This window comes from Colossoma macropomum, unplaced genomic scaffold (assembly GCF_904425465.1).
Source record: "Colossoma macropomum unplaced genomic scaffold, Colossoma_macropomum, whole genome shotgun sequence".
Classification (NCBI taxonomy): domain Eukaryota; kingdom Metazoa; phylum Chordata; class Actinopteri; order Characiformes; family Serrasalmidae; genus Colossoma; species Colossoma macropomum.
Window position 1 is genome coordinate 17,006,663 of NW_023494789.1, and position 19,099 is coordinate 17,025,761.

General features: G+C 38.6%; 1 protein-coding gene across 2 annotated transcripts; it reads left to right on the forward strand.

The window, feature by feature from the left end:
• The first annotated feature begins 5,210 nt into the window (after positions 1-5,210).
• tomm70a (translocase of outer mitochondrial membrane 70 homolog A (S. cerevisiae)) lies at positions 5,211-17,500 on the forward strand. Of its 2 annotated transcripts, none has more exons than XM_036570338.1 (12): positions 5,211-5,435; positions 10,366-10,539; positions 10,637-10,763; positions 11,548-11,657; positions 11,790-11,938; positions 13,010-13,217; positions 13,365-13,499; positions 14,435-14,542; positions 14,803-14,919; positions 15,020-15,117; positions 15,247-15,369; positions 16,525-17,500. In XM_036570338.1, exons 1-12 carry the CDS (start codon positions 5,211-5,213, stop codon positions 16,676-16,678), a joined length of 1,728 nt encoding a protein of 575 aa, XP_036426231.1. In that variant the 3' UTR covers positions 16,679-17,500. The 2 variants fall into 2 exon arrangements, with proteins under 2 accessions (XP_036426231.1, XP_036426232.1); XM_036570339.1 differs by lacking the exon at positions 5,211-5,435 and adding an exon at positions 6,287-6,406 and having other exon boundaries at positions 16,525-16,678.
• The last annotated feature ends 1,599 nt before the right edge of the window (positions 17,501-19,099 follow it).

The window sequence follows — 19,099 nt, forward strand, 5'->3', positions numbered from 1 at the left end:
GTGTACAGCTGGCAAAATTTCTTTTCTTAGGATACGAAGGGGAAAGCACATTAATATTAATTAACCTCCTCACACAACGCCGTCTAATTGGCCGAGCAAAACTTTGTGTGACAGAGTCGCAGTCACACCACCACGACTTTATTTTAGTTTCATAATCACATCCAAACAATATACTGCGAAAATGACGCTGAAAACATATTTAATATGCACCAAAGCCTGCAAGCAGACTAAATAAAGACCAATAAAGGCTACTAAGCAATAGTGATAGGTAACTGTGTGACCATTGGGATAATACTACTTGGCATTTTGTTTTGTTAGCGCCAACCTAAGGCCAGTGCACATTCACTTTTCACAGTAGGCAGTTGTACCCTAAACACTTACATCTTAAGTTCTTTATTTTTCCTGCTGTTTTCTACTAATAATGTTAAATTAGAAATTAATTTCTGCATAATATAAAAACTGTGAAATATAAAATTTAGCTAAAATATTATCTAACTGTTAACAGATGCCTGTACTAAAGCTTACTAAAGGAGACTTCCTGCAAAATTTAATCATTAATATGTGAACATTATGCTGAGTGGTTTGACATAAAATGCTCCATTGTACATAAACACACAGTAGTGGTTATAGGAACCAGACATCTGAGGAGTTTAACAGCTGCTTCCTCACAAAGTTATTACGTTTATGTTTATGAATATGTTTCTGTGCTGTCTGATGTGTGAGACATTGTTTTACTGAAGTTTTGAGATGGGTTTGGCTTAAAAAATTATTTATAGTCATGATGAAAAGGTACATGCAAAACAGTACTCATTTTTAATTTACCACTATTTAAAAATAATTAGTGTTATATGTAGGTTTGCTGGTGGTTTTAGATAGTGAATAAAACATTGTGACCCCTGGTTCTTGTATGTTCATCACCACTGCAAAGAAATGTGAGTCAGCATGTTTCTCTATCATGCACTTATGTCTCTTGAACTTTCACCAAGAGTGACTCATTAACTCATTAATATTGCTCTTTCCAGGGCATACCAGTACTTGCAGTAGTTTCATTTCCAATGTGTCTTAAACTTTCAATCAAATAATGTGGTAAATTTTCAATCAAAATATCCTGTTACTACTGTAGAGGAGATATGGGGTGAGGGGGTCAGGGGGTGGTCAGCACTACCTCAGGTCATGAACACACCTGGTTTTGGTGACCTATCTAAGGATGACTAAAACAAAAAGGCTACCACAAGAGAGCTCCTCCAGGAAACTTGTATACATTAAGGTGTCCTAATGTCACTAAGGGAGCAGTACACTCAGCTCAGTGTAGCATTTTTTTATAATTTCAAGAAATATTATTATTAGACAGTTAAAATGAAAGATTGTAGATGGCAACTTTATGTTACTTATAGTTATGGACACAACTAAGGAAATATGATGGGATGGATCCCTTTTGACCACAATGATATCCGATTACAAAAAGTGCAGCAATTTAAACGGTGTTGATGTTTCAAAAGGTGAGGCAGCAGATCTTGAGCACTGGGAAACTGCCAGCAAGTAAAATTCCTTTTGGTGACATCACTGAAGTGGAGCGTCAGCACACAGGCACTTTGATGAATTCAAGTAAGGCATCACTGCCTGCTATTGTAGACGACAGTACATTGGCCTTGAATGTTGATAATGAGGCTATGAGGTCAGAACTTTGTTTTACATGACAGGAGTAGCAGTTACAATAACATTATGTAGATCATGTAAGATACCACACAAAACACGTCTTGCTATGCATGGGCAAGAATAAGTAATAATAATAATAATATTAATAATAATAATAATAATTAGTTCAATTTAAATAGTTCCTTTCACAAAGCCAAGTATATATCAACTATGTACAAGATTACAGAATGACAAGTAACTCAAAAAACTTAAAGAAACTCAATGAAATGCTGCTTAATTGCTGCAATTAAAAGCTAAACATATTGAATTTAATTCTGTTTGCCTTTTCACTGTATAGTTGTTTAATATATGTTTAGAGAAAGCTTGAGAAGGCAAAGTGTTTAGGGATTTCTTCTTGAAGTTGGAGTCAGGTGTCTGGGTGTACTGTACTGTTTAATTTTTCTCCTTGGTGTTAAGTCAGCATGTTGCAAGAGGCTTTCTTCATTTCCGTGCAGTACTCAGAGGAACTGTTTTTCTTTTGTGTGATTTGGTCATTTTTCCAAATTAAAGCTGTTACAACTAAACAACGCAACACACTTTTCTGAAAGGTTGAGGTCTATATCCTGTCCTGGAGAATGCCTCTTGTTGTTTACTGCTTTAACAAATCAATCATTAATCATAAATAAATCAAACATAAATAATAAAGCAATCAATAACATGGCATATTTTACATAAGCCTAATGAAAATTACTCTCCCTGCTTTCCAAAAAACCTGACAGCCTATGCTTTTGCTTCTACTCTTTCCAAAGTCTGTGCACATCACTGGGTCCACTATCGTTCTGCTACATGTAGTATATTGGAGTAGTTCTGTGTCTGTTGAAATATAACAAACAAAATCTACAACCCCACAAATTGGAACGCTTGCAATGCAATCATTTTAACCCTAAATTTAATTGAAATGCTTCAAAGACAAAATATCAGATGTTGAAACTGAGAAATGTTATTGTTTTTTGAAAAATATATGCCTATTTTGAATTTGATGCCAGCAATATGTTCCAAAAAAGCTGGGACGGGGCAACAAAACGCCAGTAAAGTTGTGTAATGCTTAAAAAAACAACTGATGGTTAATTGGCAACAGGTCAATAAAATGATTGGGTATAAAAAAGCATCCCAGAGAGGCTGAGTCTTTCAGAAGTAAATATGAGGAGGGTTCACCACTCTGTGAAAGACTGCATGATTAAATAGTGGAACAATTCAAGAATAATGTTTCTCAACATAAAATAGCAAAGAACTTTTGCTTTTCATCATGTACGGTAAATAATAACATTAAAAGATTCAGAGAATCTGGAGAAATCTCTGTATGCAAGGGACAAGACCAAAAACCAATATTTGCTGGCCATGGTCTTTGGGCCCACAGATGGCACTGCATTAAAAACAAACATGATTCTGTAGTGGACATCACTGCATGGGCTCAGGAACACTTGTGAAAAACACTGTCTATTAAAACAGTTTGGTGCTGCATCCACAAATGCTAATTAAAACTCTGAAATGCAAAAAGGAAACCATATATAAACAGGACCCAGAAACGCTGCCACCTTCTCTGGGCGTGACCTCATTTAAAATGGACTGAGGAGAAGTGGAAAAGTGTCCTGTCGTCCAACAAAATCAACATTTGAAATTCTTTTTGGAAATCATGGACACTGTGTCCTCTGGGCTGAAGACCACTTAGCTTGTTATCAGTGCACAGTTCAAAAGCCAGTATTCATGATGGTATAGGGGTACATTAGTACGCATGGCATGGGTGACTGGCACATCATTGAAGGCACCTTTAACGCTGAACGATATATACATATTTTGGCAACATATGCTGCCATCCAGACAACGTCTTTTTCAGGGAAGGCCTTGCTTATTTGAGCAAGACAATGTCAAACCACATATTGCATGTATTAAAGCAGCATTGCTCCATATTAAAAACATCTGGGTGCTAAACTAGCCTACCTGCAGTCCCGACCTGCCACCACTGAAAACATCTGGCACATTATAAAATGAAAAATACGACAAAGGAGACCCCAAACTGTTCAGCAGCTGAAATCCTATATTAAGCAAAAATGGGAAAACATTTCTCTTTCAAAACTACTGTAATTGGTCTTCTCAGTTCCCAAACGCTTGAAGAGTGTTGTTAAAAGAAGTGATGAAACACAGTGATAAACATGCCCTCGTCCCAACTTTTTGGAACGTGTTGTTGGCATCAAATTAAAAATGGGCATATATTTTTCAAAAAACAATAAAATTTCTCAGTTTCAATATTTGATTTGTTGTCTTCATTTATTATTTTTACAAGCCTACTTCACACTGAAATCCATAACCTGTGTTCAATTAAACAATATTGGCAAAAAATTTAAGCCTCGCCTGAAGTGTCTTAATTATCTTAGCGGAAGGTATATGAGCCTATGGAATACTAAAAATCAGAGACTTTTATCCTTGCCTCATACCCCGGCTAAATCATGTATGTAACAGGTTTAGTGGCAGATATGAGGTTTCTAAATGATACAGCAATTGTGTTTAAAATGTCAGTAATGCAGTGCAAGAAATACATTGCAATAGAGTTGAGGAACCCACGTCAGTCATTCAGGTTTAAAACCATGTTAAAACCTAAACTTCAGATAAGCTAATAATAGTGTAGTGATAATGTCCAGTAGTCAAAAGTTTGAATAAAGAGAAGTTTGGACGATTTTAGTGAGGAGAGCATGTTTCAGTTTTTCATTTCAGTTTACTGTGACTCGGGACAATGGCTCCATCTGGCGCTGAACGAGGAAGTTTCACATTTACGTAGTGATTTTGTAGGTAATTTAGTAACTTGTCAATTTGCTGTTTTTTTATTTTTTAAATCTGTATCCACGACTTTATGTCCAGGAAGCGGAGGCTATTCGTCTTGTTATGGCTGATCAGAGGTTCGTTATTCATTATGTTCAACTCTTCTTTGTTTACTAAGATACAAGTAGTTTAACCTTTAGCTACATTCAATGGTTATAACTATATTGAGAAAAAATGTTGCCACATGGTTTTAAGGTCAGTGCTGGAAATAGGATATTTTGTTTTCTGACCAAAAATAATACGTATAATGTCACATTATACAAAAGAAAAAAAATCCTAATTTAATATGATTTCTATTTCTTGCATATTCATGAAACAAGTATGAAATTATGGATAATTTTGTTTTTAAAAAAACTTGCTGTGATGTTTTTAATATACTTGCTTATAATAATAAAAAGTTGATAATAGATGTTAAAATAGTAAAAATAAAAAGTAACAATTACATTTTTACATAATATACCTCAAAAAGTTTAAATGTGTCTTTACAACAACAAAACAACAACAACAACAACAACAACAATAATAATAATAATAATAATAACAAGCCTCCGGAAGCTCTGTCATCTCTGCACCGGCGGTAATTGCAGAGTCCGCCAGTATCCCACAATGCCTTCGGCTTCTCTCTCGCCCTCTCGTCGTTTTTCGTGACTGTGCGCGTGCGCGCTCGTGCCGCTCGGTTGTCCGCTGCTCGGTTGTCCGCGATGGCCGCTTCGAAGCCCGTGGAGCCGCAGTCTGGGGGCGGCCTACCCCGCTGGCAGCTCGCGCTGCTGCTCGGGGCGCCGGTGGCGCTCGGGCTCGGAGCCGTGTACCTGTGGCAGCGCAGCCGCGCCAAGGAGAAGCGCGCGGGGGAGCGGAAAACGCCGGAAGGCAGCGCGAGCCCCGTGCAGGGCCAGCGCACAGCGACGCAGCCCGAGCACGAGGACATGGTGAGCACGAGCGCGCGCTGAATCACACCCACCAGCGGTTAATTAGACCGTCTGATTATAACCGATATAGCGGACTGAGAGAGCGGACAGGAGTGACGGTACGGACCCACAGCGCCGAGTTCACGGAGTTCTGCTCGGTTCTCCGACCGCGTCGGTTCTGTAACGTTAACTGTAGCACACAGAGAGAGTTCAGGGTCTCACCGACACTAATGCGGCTCTCTGCCGCTGTGTGCCTCAGTGAGAGTCAGACTCCTCACTGCAGGGAAGTTTTGCAGCGATGAAGTCCTAAAGTAGAGAGATTTCACCAGCCGACGGATCTCATCTGAAACGGTGAAGGGCCGCGATGACTGACTGACTGACAGCCAGTGAACTCTGCTCTCGATTCAGTTTCTGAGACTGAGCCACAAAAGTCACAGATTCATGACGGAAATGTGTAGCCAAACTCTAAGGCATCAGTGTGCTTCAGTAATGATACGTTATTGATATTTCGTCGATAATCTGGTACTGACCTACAAATCTGGAGTAACGGCCGAAATTCTCCCACCTCAGTTTTAGAGAGATTAGTTCACTGAAATGTTGCTATTTCGCCAGTTAGATATTCAAAAATATTGCAATCAGCATTTTGAGCCCAAAAGTGCAGAGGAGACGTTCACGATAGCAGGTTTTGGTCAGTCAGCTATACAGTGTGGTATTGGTCTCTTTTGAGATATATATTTCAGTTATTTTCATGGCTGTAGTGGAGGAGGATGCGGTGATTTGTTGCTACCAACATGAAGGTGTGTAAGCTGATGTGTCCAGCTGCTCTTTGTGAATCACCATAGAAACCAAACCCTCCGGAAAAATGACCTGAGAAATGAGCTGAAGCTCTCTCTGATGTGACCATGGCTAATGGGGGGCTCAGCTTGGAGAAGAACTGATTTAGTGTGAATAACTTACCTGGAAAATTAAGACTAGGTTACATGGTTCATTCGGTAAGTTAGTAGTAACGTTATTAACATACACCTCATACTTACGTCAACTGTTGTTAAACCTCTTTCTGTTTTGCGCTCAAGTGAAAAATGTGAAAATCACACATCGCTGTTTATCCGCCTCGCAGCAGTCAAGGACACAGGCTTATCTAACCGCACACGCTGCTGTGGGGAGCTACGCTAACGTAGCTTAGCTAAGCTAACTTTCAAAGAAGTGGAGCGTGACATATTGAGGCTTTGCCTTGATAAGTACGATTGAGGTTTAGGTTTTGGATTTGGTCCATATTATATTAGCTTGTCAAAGCGTTTAACTTTGAGCCGTTTCGGTCCTGGTTCTCAGACGCTGGATAACTAGCTGCAGTCATGCTAACTAGCCGTGGTTGTCTTCCTGTGCAGCTTGCTAAGCGACAAAATGCTGGCTGGCCTTTCCTCCACATATTTCATTATTTCAGTAGAGACTCACTTTTCCTTCCTGAGAAGGAGTCAGTGGATTCTTTTCCATTTAGTTGACCACATTTGAGCAGTTTATACTACCACTGCTTTACTGGCGAGCTTTTCTGAAATATTTTGGGTTGAATATAATCAGATCAACATGATTGATAGGGTTAAAGAAAAGGCTTTAGAGGGTGAGGAAACTTTTAGCAAAAGTCTACGCGATAAAAACTGATCACATATGAATGGCTTTGCATTACACACACATTAAGGCACGAGAGGGAGTAAGAGTGCTTCATGTGGTTTTAAATCTGTTGTCTAGGGCCCCTGTCATATGGTGCTTCATTGGACTGGACAGGTCTGTTTATTTGTGATCGAATCAGTGTGAGAGGCGGGTGTAATTTGACGTGTCTATGTAGTGATGAAAAATATGAATACAAAAAAGACATAGTGTTGAATGTGGCAACTGAATATGTAATTGCACAATGAAGCACTGGCAATTTTTGCCAAACTGGTAGCTTATAGTGACACTACTCAGCTGTTCGTCTAACCCGAAGTGATCTCTAGATGGTCGTTTACATGTCATTTACATGTCACATATAGTGTCCACTTTCACTTTCATAAGTCAAGCCGTGAGAATGGATCAAGAGTTACACACCTCAGTGAACAGTGAGCTTTTGCACTGTACTAAAATAGCTTTTGCATCATAATAAATAATCCCTTATATGAATGTGTGTGTTATGACTGAGGATTTTCAAACATGATAATTGACATTATATACATTTGATGAATAGGCTATAATATCTAAATGTGTGAATTAAAATCAGTAGTTGTCATTTTATCTCTTTTTAATACTCAGAAAAATGAAGCACATTATGATCTTATGACATTGTTGTAGTGGTTCCAGTATTTATCACAGTCTAATTATCACTATGAAAATAATAAAAGAAGACCAGTTTTGCTGGGCTTGCAGTATGTATTGGGTTTGCACTGGGCTATAGTTGGCGAGGTCCTTGTAGCATTAGTTCTGTTTTTTCACGGACCAATAATGACTTTAGCTGGATATTGACAGGTACACCATGGTACAGGTGGAATCAAGACCAAAAAAATCCCAGCAGTAAAGAAAGGGTAACAGAAGCTTATTACATATGGCACTGTTCCAGTACTAGGTATCACTATCAACAAGAAATGCTAGATCGGATATCGTAGGGGAAAAAGTATGAATCCTGTCCAATTCTGTAACAAATCTAGCCTGAAATAGCACACATTTACACTGTGTGATGTTATGTTCTTAGCTTTAGCTGTGGGCGTTGTAGAGTGAGTAGTTGTAGATGTTCATCGTAAGTGAAATGCTTCAATGCAAAACAGTTCATTTTAAAGATTAGTAGTTTTTAAAGAAGAAATGTTGTTGGATGTAAGATGATATTCAAGCTTCCAGTAATGGGATTGAAAAAGAAAGTGGTGTTGTACTATCACTTATATATATAAAATTAGTATCGCAGGTCTCACATGTGTCCCTGAACTTTTGATTTTAATGCACATGTGAATTTGTAAAAGCACAACTAAGACTATGGTTCACATTCAGGTAGATGAGTAGCTCATATCTGTCATTAATGAGAGCGAACTTGTGCCCTGAAACAGCCATCCAACTCCATAACGTGATGTAAATGAACCTCGGGAAACTTGTGCAGCACAACAACAAATGAACTTGATAGCAGAACAAGCATTCCTTGTGAAGATAATTTGCTCTAAACAGCTGTTCATAATTAGGACGATGCTTTGCTTTTGCAGCGTTTACTGGTTCTCGATTTACGTGGTTACGTTGTACGTGGTACAAAATGTATTTGATCTAAGACTACATATAAAAGTGGCTCAGATTTTTAAAATTTGTGACCATTTATGTCTCAAAAACATCAGATCTGTGTCACATTTAGGTAAAAAGTCAGATTTATGTATGGTGAACGTAACCTAAGGCATGGAATTACATGGAATTAGGGTTGGTTCTAGATCAGCCGTTATGTAGGTTTATGCATCTTATGGTTCTATTTATGGATAGCTGTCCACTTCTCAACCTAATCTAACTCACCTGATGCAGCTAATAACTCTCTTCACAGGCCTGAATAGTATACTAGAAAACTGTGTGTTACATGAGACTTCTACTTTTCCTGTTGTGATAACAATACAACTGAAACAACATCTCGCAGCTGAACTACTCTGTGAGTCGGGAGGCTCTAGGGATTAGCTAAAAGCTCATCATAAGTGGGATTTCACTAAGGCTGTCTGTCTGCAAACTCTGAGACAGAGGGAGGAGTCTCGTATGGGGGCTGTGGGCTTATCTGTCCCTTCAGACCTACTCTCATACTCTAATACAACTGAAAATTGTGTTATGTATATAACTGATAGGTTTGAATGAAATCTTATGGGCTATTTTGACGTTAAGACTTTATCTGACATTAATGTGTACACAGTGCACATTTTAGAGCTGCAGACTTTCAGAGTTTAGAATAATGTAATTTATTACTTCAGTGGTGTCCTTTCATATCTGCAAAGGGCCGGTGCGGCTGCAGGGTTTCATTCCAACAAAGCAGGAAGTCACATGATCAGTTTTTTGAAGACTGACCAGTTGATTAAGCAAGTAGAATCAAGTGCGCTCTGCATGTCTGGAATGAAAACTTGAGGCCACATTGGTGCTAACCAGATAAGATTGGACACTCCTATGTTACTTTGTTGATCAGGTTTTTGATAAATCCCAGTATCCTTCCCATGTCATTTTTTTTTTAGCCAGTGTTGCAAATATTAATGGGTGAATTATCCTGATAGTTTGGTTCTGTGCTCATATGTACTGGTACCAGTTTTATCATATGTGAATTGCAACATAAGAATAGAAACTCTATTAGTTTTAGTTTACGCAGATAAAGCCTTCACAATTAATATCTGTAATTTTTCTGTCATTAGTTTAGGCTTGTACCATAGTTGAAGATTGTGTGAATGTTCAGATTAAGGACACACACAACATATGGTGCCCACTGTCACTGCACACTAATCTGCCCCTTTACTGAATCATCATTGGATGAACTTACCATGGCTGGACAAATTCACAAATGTCATGAACCTAACCATAATGCACATTTTATTGCATTACACGTATTCTAGTACACCTACCTTGTATCTACACTCTTTGTTCTTTTTATGAGCTCCTCTTGCTATATAGGTGCACTTTGTGGTTCCACAGTTACAGACTGTAGTCCATCTTTTTCTCTGGATACTTTGTTAGCCCCCTTTTACCTTGTTCTTCAATGCTCTGAGTATGCAGAGAAACAGATGAGGAGCTACAGTCTGCAATCATGGAACTGCAAAGTGCACCTATATGGCAAGTTGACCTGATAAAATGAAGTGACCGGTTGGTGTATATGGTAAGGGACTATAAAATATTTTTCAGAAGGTCATGAATGCCATGCCATGGAGGTTATGAAACTTGTACTGTATTGTTCCTAACTATCTTTAATGCATTTCAATGTCCCACCGTACAGAGCCCTCTGGATAGAGCCCAGGCTGCTAAGAACAAGGGCAACAAATACTTCAAGGCTGGCAAATATGAGCAGGCCATCCAGTGCTACACAGAGGCTATCAGCCTGTGCCCCAAAGAGCAAAAGAGTGACCTGTCCACCTTCTACCAGAACAGAGCTGCAGCATATGAGCAGCAGGTTAGTTTCAGTGATCCAGGCTTTGCTTCTGATTTGTCAAGAATATGCTGAAAAACTTCCTGTGTTGCGTGTTTCTCTGTACTTTATGTGTATGCAGGCGAAGTGGACAGAAGTGGTGCAGGACTGCTCTCAAGCTGTTGAAATGAACCCACGCTATGTCAAAGCCCTGTTTAGGCGTGCCAAAGCCCTGGAAAAACTGGACAACAAGAAGGAGTGCCTAGAAGGTTGGAGTTCTTTTTTTGCTGAGTCATTTAATTTCTCCATTTTTGGAAGAATAGAAATTTAAATAACTACAGACAGGACAAGGCCACGTTTAATTTGCAGATGGACCCCAGTCCGCCTGGTTTCTCTCACTCACAAAAGTGGTTTTCCACTGCACAGAGTACTGTAATTTTTGGCTGTATCAGTGCTTTTTTCTATTGGCAGTTGGTTCCAGGTTGCAGTTTTATGATTTTTAGTATCTGTTCAAAATTGGACCTAATGGTACAATGTTCTGTTCTGGTTTTGCTAACACTTACAACTGCAGCCAGTCAAGATCTATTGAATCATTTACTCTTCCAGGTAGAGCTGAACAATGAATTGTGTTCATATTGAATAATAAAATTGGAATTTAAATTCTGTCAAACCTTATTCAACATTGTCCTAAATATAATTTGAGGAAATAAAATCTAATAATGCAGAGCTTATGAACTGGCAGTCTGGCACACTATGTTGACATTCAGGCCTCGAGTGCAAAACAAAATAGAAGGACTGCTCTATTTGGTCAGCTTAATATGTATGAAATAAACACATTTAAATCAAAATATTTGTCAGAAAAATTGCAATTGGATATTTTCCCTAAATCGGATCAGTTTCTTGTTTTTGAATATTCAGTGCAAAAATCCCAATTATGCATTTTTTCTTTAATGGAACATGTCATTCCAAAATAACAATTACTCTAAAATGGGATTGATTAAGTAAGAAAGCTGAAACATGAGGCAAGTCATCTGATGAAGATTCCTTTTGTAGATGTGACGGCTGTATGTATTCTTGAGGCCTTCCAGAACCAGCAAAGCATGCTACTGGCAGACAAGGTGTTGAAACAGCTGGGAAAAGAGAAGGCCAAAGAAAAATACAAGGTGAGAGTGTGTAATACTAAAAGTACAGTCAGTGTTCAGTTAGTTCTCTGTAAAATTCTCTGGTTTGATGCGTTTCTTGCTTATTCTGTATGTGTAGTTGCTTAAACGCTTTCACTTTGTTTTTCTGTCTAGAACCGGGAACCTCTCATGCCGTCTCCACAGTTCATCAAGTCCTACTTCAGCTCCTTCACTGATGACATCATCTCACAACCGCTTCAGAAGGGAGAGAAGAAGGATGAGGACAAGGATAAAGAGGGCGAGGCTGCTGAGGTCACAGAGAGGTTAGAGTTTCTGATATACTGGTCATAGGAGATAGTATGGGTGTGATGGTGGTGGGTTAAGGTTATGTCAGGACAACTCAGTGTTCTGTTGTTCTGTTCTTGTTCTCTTGGGTGATAAAGTAGATGTTATTCTTTGGGGAGATTGAGGGTGAAGTCTGTAATAAGCAGACTTTGCAACTGTTCTCACTGCCAGAAGAGTGGAGAACTGCATGCATTAAAAGGTAGTCTGAGAGATATGATCAGTGGATATTTTTAGCAAATTTTTGGCTTTTATAATAACTTTAGTCAAATGTTTCTAGGCATTTCTGAAATCACATGTTCACACAATTAATTTGCTCCAATCCAGAGCAGCCAGGTTTTTATAAAAATTTAGATTTATTTATTTACTGGACTAGTTAGGACCCCCCCCAATCACACAATACTACCAGCGCTAGGAGGGTGAAGGCTAGCACAGGCTTCCTCCGAGACCTGTGAAGCCAGCAACCGCATCTTTTCGAACTGCCGGTCACGCAACGTCATTGGACAGCTGAACGTGCTCAGAGGAAAGCACCAACCACCAGATCTGTTATGTCAGCTAACAGACGCCTGCACTGACTAGCATCGTGTTGGGGGAGAGGGGGGGCCATCCTACCCACCCAGAGAGAGCGAGGCCAATTGTGCTTTCTTGGACTCCTGGCCACGGATGGCTGTAGCATCACTAGGGATCGAACTCGCGATCTCCTGATCACAGGGCCAACGCTTAGACGGGTGCGCCACTTGGGAGCCTTAAGTCTGTTTTTAAAATGATTTATCTGTTACCTTTGTCCTAGTTGCAGACTTTTGTCCTAAATTTTTCTAGTTTTCTTTGAAATCACAGTGTTGAAATTTCAGGTCTCAATAGTGATAATTAATATTTAACCAATATTTTAACAGTAAATTGTGACTGATTTGGAACACCACCAAATTTCTGTGTAATTTTTATGGCATTGCTACATTATGTGTCCTTGCATTACAAACAAAGTTATGTTATTATGCTGGTCTTGTGAGCTTTGCTTTGGTAAGATCAACATTGAACCCTTTCTATTTGTTCAGCTCGGGCTATCTGAAGGCCAAGCAGTACATGGAGGAAGAGAACTATGATAAGATCATCAGTGAGTGCACTAAGGAGATTGAGTCTAAGGGCAGGCACACTGCTGAGGCGCTGCTACTGAGAGCCACATTCTATCTGCTCATCGGGAATGCCACGGCTGCTCAGCCCGACCTGGATAAAGTGATCAACATGCAGGATGCCAATGTCAAGGTAATTGAGTCTGGAGATGATGGTGGTGATGATGATGATTATTATCATCTGATAAATTATTATAAAATGTTGATTTGGAGGCCAAAACAAGGGCAGTCTTTTGTAAATTTGTTCATTTGTGTCTGTGTGGCTTGTGGCTTGTTGCAGTTGCGGGCTAATGCTCTGATAAAACGTGGCAGTATGTACATGCAACAGCAGCAACCACAGCTCTCTACTCAAGACTTCAACATGGCTGCTGAAATTGACCCCCGCAACGCAGATGTCTACCATCACAGAGGACAGGTAAAGTTGCCATTTTGTTCTTTTCCTTGCTGAAGGATTATCTGGTTGAAAGTTTTCACTTTTATTGTCCTTTTTGTGCTTAATAACTTGTGCATAGTCCTTTTTTGTGTAGTGGTATGTACCTCCTAGAACATCTTCTATAAAGGGATGCATTACTGGATTTTACCCTGTCTCATTGTACAGTGATTGTAATTTAAGATGTTTTTAAAGCTTTCTTAACCAGTTTACTAGTTTATCTAGTGACACTTGCATTTCTGATTGTGGTAGAGATTGGCTGAAATGCTTCTGTTAGTTCTAAATGAACTTGCTGCTAGGAATAAGACTTTTCTGACAAGATGAGAAATTTCCAGATTCAGAGTACTGTAAGAACAGTATGACACCTAATTAATTTTGCATTTGTTATTTTAGGTTTGTCAGCACTTTTAAAAATCTTGGAATAGTGCCACTCTGTGGTTTAACCAGCCTAATTGTTTTTACTTGCAAATTGGATAAATAGGGGTGTTACCACTCTCACAATTCATAATTCAGTAGTGCAGTGGTGTCTGGATTTTTCAGTACAACAAAAATAAGGAAAATGTACCCTATCTTAGTGTTGCCATTTTCAGTTTATTTAACATGATAAAAGTACAATATTAGAAACAGATGCTGTGGTTTTTGGTTTCTTGATCTAATGCTCTATCCAAAAGTTAATGTTAGCCCCAAGCTAAAACACTAGCCACCAGCTATAGTCACAATACAAAATATACTATACACAAACATAGTGTACAAATACACTATGACACAATTCAATACAGTACAATACATTGGATTGTTAACCCTAAACCAATAAGTTGTTGCCAACAAATGAATACCTTTTTGAGACCTGTGCTTAAATATAGCGAGTTATGAAGTAACGTATGAATGTTATCATTTTTAACTCCTTTCTTGTCTTTTAGTTGAAAATTCTGCTGGACCAAGTAGAGGAGGCGGTGGCAGATTTTGACGAGTGCATTCTGCTCAGGCCAGATTCTGCCCTGGCACAGGCACAGAAGTGCTTTGCCCTTGTAAGTTCCAGCAGAGGGCACCATTGTGCATTCAAACCTTTGAATATCCATTGTTCAAACTTCCCACACACCCAAATAAAGTGCATGAAAGATAATGTAAAAATATAAGATGTAAATACCTAATAAGAAAATGTTGTCATAGTTGTACAGTTATGAAAACGCTTCCCAGTTCTCAGTCCTATGCATAATGTGTGCTTCAAATAAAAACAAATTATCTTGAGAGCATGAGTTTAAAATGATCTGTTGTATCTCTACTCCAGTATAGACAGGCCTACACAGGAAACAACCCATCCCAAGTGCAGACAGCTATGGATGGCTTTGAAGATGTCATCAGGAGGTTTCCTAAATGTGCAGAGGGCTATGCTCTTTATGCACAGGTATGCACTTTGGAGTTGTTTCATAACCGCTTTACTGGAAAAATACAACTTACAACAAATAACAGTCCAATTTTCTCCTTCAATCTCGACATCGGGGTAGGCACTGACTGACCAGCAGCAGTTTGGGAAAGCAGATGAGATGTATGACAAGTGTATTGAACTGGAACCTGATAATGCCACAACATATGTCCATAAAGGGTTAGTTTTCAACCACTGATTTACTGTTGATGGTATGCTGTAAGTGTTAGAAATTTTTCTTAAGCAACACTTAAATGGCTTTAACTGTATTCTTGTGTCTTGTCCATTTGTCCAACCATTCATGAGCAGGCTGCTGCAGCTCCAGTGGAAGCAGGATCTGGACATGGGCTTGGACCTTATTAGCAAAGCAATTGAGATTGACAACAAATGTGACTTTGCCTATGAAACTATGGGAACTATTGAAGTCCAACGGTATGACCCCTAAACCAATATGTTACAGTGTCTTACTTCTTTAGCACTGGGTGTTAAACATCTGTTTACTATGGCGTGCCTGAATAATTCAAATTCTCAATACTCAAGTATTTGTTTGTTGCATTAGTATTCGTTTCTCTATGTAGTATTCGAACACTTTGGCTTTTTTAATCCACAGAAATTGTAGCTCAAAATATTTGTCAGTAAAGGCCTTTAGATAGAACAGTGATTGTTAATATATGGAAAATATTCTAAATAAATAAATTATAGCTGGTATAGTTGAACGCATCATAAATTCATGCCAGGCACCCACGTCACCTCACCTCAAAATGCAATAAACTACACCGCTTTCCATGCGGCCACTGAAGCTAAAAGAGCAATGCTGCCTCAGAAATCACATGAAACATCAGATCATCAGATAAAAAGTCATTTTTTGTGTAAATTTTTCAGTTAGAGGTTGACGGCATGACAAGTTTGTTGTGTCCTCTTAAATGTGTAAGTATAGTGACCCTTATCCGAGACTGCCAAGCAGCCAATGCACTCAGCTCTGTCACATGACCGCTTCAGGTGGAACGAAAAAAAACAGCTCTGTTTTTCCCTCCTTTTATTAAACAGATTTACAGCAGGTTCAAAACTATACAGAACAAACAGCACATCTCTTAAGTCTTAATCACAAGATTTTTCCACTATGTCATAGAAAAGTAACCTTCACATACAGTTAGTTCCACACAAGAGCTGCTCTCCAACTACCACATTAGCAAGATCACCACATTAGTATTTTTTTGTTTGTTTTAGTTATTATTGTTTTTTATTATAAATAATACAAGTTTGTGAAATTGGAAAACAAAGCTAGCAGTAGTGGAAAAAAATGCACTTGCATTTTGACAACAATTTAATTGAATGATTGAAATGACGGTGTATCTGTTCCGTCAGCATTTCATATATTATTCTTTGTGTGGGTGATTTTTAAGGACACGTATTTGGGTATGTGTTCGGATTTTAAGCCTGTAAAACACAGTTCAGGCCAGCCTAACTGTTTACACAACCAGTTCTGTAATGTGATGCTACAGGAAATTCACTTTGACCACATTGCTTAAGAAAGCAGTTACTGAAAATAAGTCTATGAACTGATTGAACACTCTTATTTTTTCACAGAGGCAACCTTGACAAGGCCATAGACATGTTCAACAAGGCCATCAACTTGGCCAAGTCAGAGATGGAGATGGCCCACCTCTACTCACTCTGTGATGCTGCCTACGCCCAGACTGAGGTGGCCAGGAAATATGGGCTCAAGCCCCCGACACTGTAACTCTCCTCCCCAATCCTTAGTCTTCTGCTGAGCCTGAGTATACACATCCCATATCCTCTAATGTCTGAGTTATTTAATTTTGTCTAAAATTCTTTGTCAGAAGCAAGAAAGGTAGACAGAGGAGGGTCTGCAGTCGTGTAATTATGTTTACGTCTTTTTTGATTAGAGTAATACAGTGAAAATGGAGAAGTGAGTTGAGGAAATGAAAGATAGAGGGGGAGAGAGAAATCAGTAAAGACTAGAGTGAGAAAAATATAGTGGCTTTATAGCCTCTGACAAATTGGCAGTGGTTTAGCCTGTGGACACCCCTGCCTGGCACTTGGCGTGGCCCAGACTAACACCACCCTTCATAAAAGCATGCATATATCACTGCTTTGCTTCCTGCGTTGGTTATGTGCCCATTTATAAATCCTAAATGATTCTTAGAATTCCGAACTATGTTCAGTAAAAATACTATCAGTAAATTGAAATGAATTAACTTGATAGCTTTAATGGTTGATGCTTGTTTTTTGTTTTTTTGGGGGTTTTTTTCTTGTATGGGGACACTAAAAATTGAATATGTCTATGTGCACACTGTTGGAAGAATTATGTTCAGTTGATTCTGGAATTTTGGTTTGTTGCTGTGATGTTATAACTGTTTGGATGTTTTCTACAGTTCTGCCACTGTCATATAGAATTAGATACACATTGTTTTATGGGAAGTGCAGGATAAAGTGTTTTAGTTGAGACATGTAGGCTGTGTATTACAAGTTTGTCAGTGTGTCACTGCCATTATTGACACATTTTATGTCTAAAAGGGGAAATATATCACGTCAAAGAGAATTTGGGCCATACAGTGATTTAATTTTTGTTGTCTGTTTGATTTTCTTCTTTCCTTTTTTTAATTTGGGAACCGTGTGGTCTTTTTTTATATTCTGTACAGCACGAGTGAGATTTCTCTTTATAAATAAATGTTAAGACTCTCCTCTTGTAATCCTACTCTAGTAATGCAATCCAGCTTCTTGGTTTGTTAAAGTGAACGCCTTAAATCACTTTTAGCTTTCTTTTCTAGATCAGCACTTTTTCAGTCATGTGATTTATATTATTCATGTCAAGGGGAAAACAACCAATCTAATGTTTCCATTGGAGCACTAACTATGAACACAATCAAATGATTAGGCCACCCCCACCCCAACTGATGCACTAAAGTGTTGAAACCATTTATCAACATGTAATAACAGAAATTATTCAAGAAAGGAAATGTGTATTCGCCATTTTGCTTATTGTTATATTTCAGTGAAATTAGTTTATTTTTATTGTAAAATAAATTTATTTGGAGGATGTTTCTTCCTGTTTGGGGAATGGTTGATGCAGTATCCTGTCCTTGTCAGCTGGATTATTTTTCACTCATAGCAAATAACAAAATGCTTCAGTATCTTTACCAGTAGTATGTGTGTATGTTGTATTTCTCTGTGAAGCTGCTCTGTTGTCATGCAGATGCTTGAACACTAGAGCCTTATCTCAAGCTGGATGTGAAATGGATGCGAGACGTCCACAAACTACATGTAGCAGCATACGTTTACAATGTCAAGGGCTTTCACACACATTCTTATAGCTGTAACATATTCTAGAAATACATATATCTCTTGTTTGATGCTTTTTTGTCCACCACCTTAAAATATTTTGCAGGTTTGATTGTTACTCAGTATTGGGGAGTAACTGAGCTAAGTAACTGACTTTTTTCATAGTTTTCAAAGCAACTAATTTGTAGCATATTAGTACAGTTATTTGAGCAAAGCTACTTCTTTCACGTTGTCTAACTGGAAGTGTCAGTGTTCTGATTTTACTGTTGGCGTGTTTAGGCTGTTAAACATCAGGGGCCAAGCATATACCTCAATAGGTGAATGGTTCCTTTTACTGCCAAAACTTTCCCAACAGAGAGCCTTCCAGATCCCCTCTGCTGTCAATACTAAAAGGTTAACAGGAAAAATAAAAAGGCACATTCATTTGAATCTGGATAATGTACCCTGATATAGAATGCTTTTTTATAATCAAACCACATAAGGAGTTTAAAAATGGGGGATATTAGACTGAGTGTATCTTTATGTATGACTTCAGTGCATTCAAAAGGAAAAAAAGAGAAGCCCATGCATGTAAAGATTTGTTCTGTTGCCTGTGCTGTTGAGTTTGCTTGCTCTGTGATAAGCCTACCTAAATGGACTGAACTTGCAACACAAGCCTAAGTTGTGGGGAAAAAGTAATCATTCCAGGCTGCTGCATGTGTGAAAATCATTTGAGAAACTCCTGTTTGTAATAACCGTTTTAATATAAGCTTTGCATAAAGAAGATGAGTTAATGTGTGAACGTGGCCCATTTGATGCTGAATCTTTTGAATCATACTGTGTTAACTGTGCCCTCTAGGTGAAATTTAACAGATGGGAG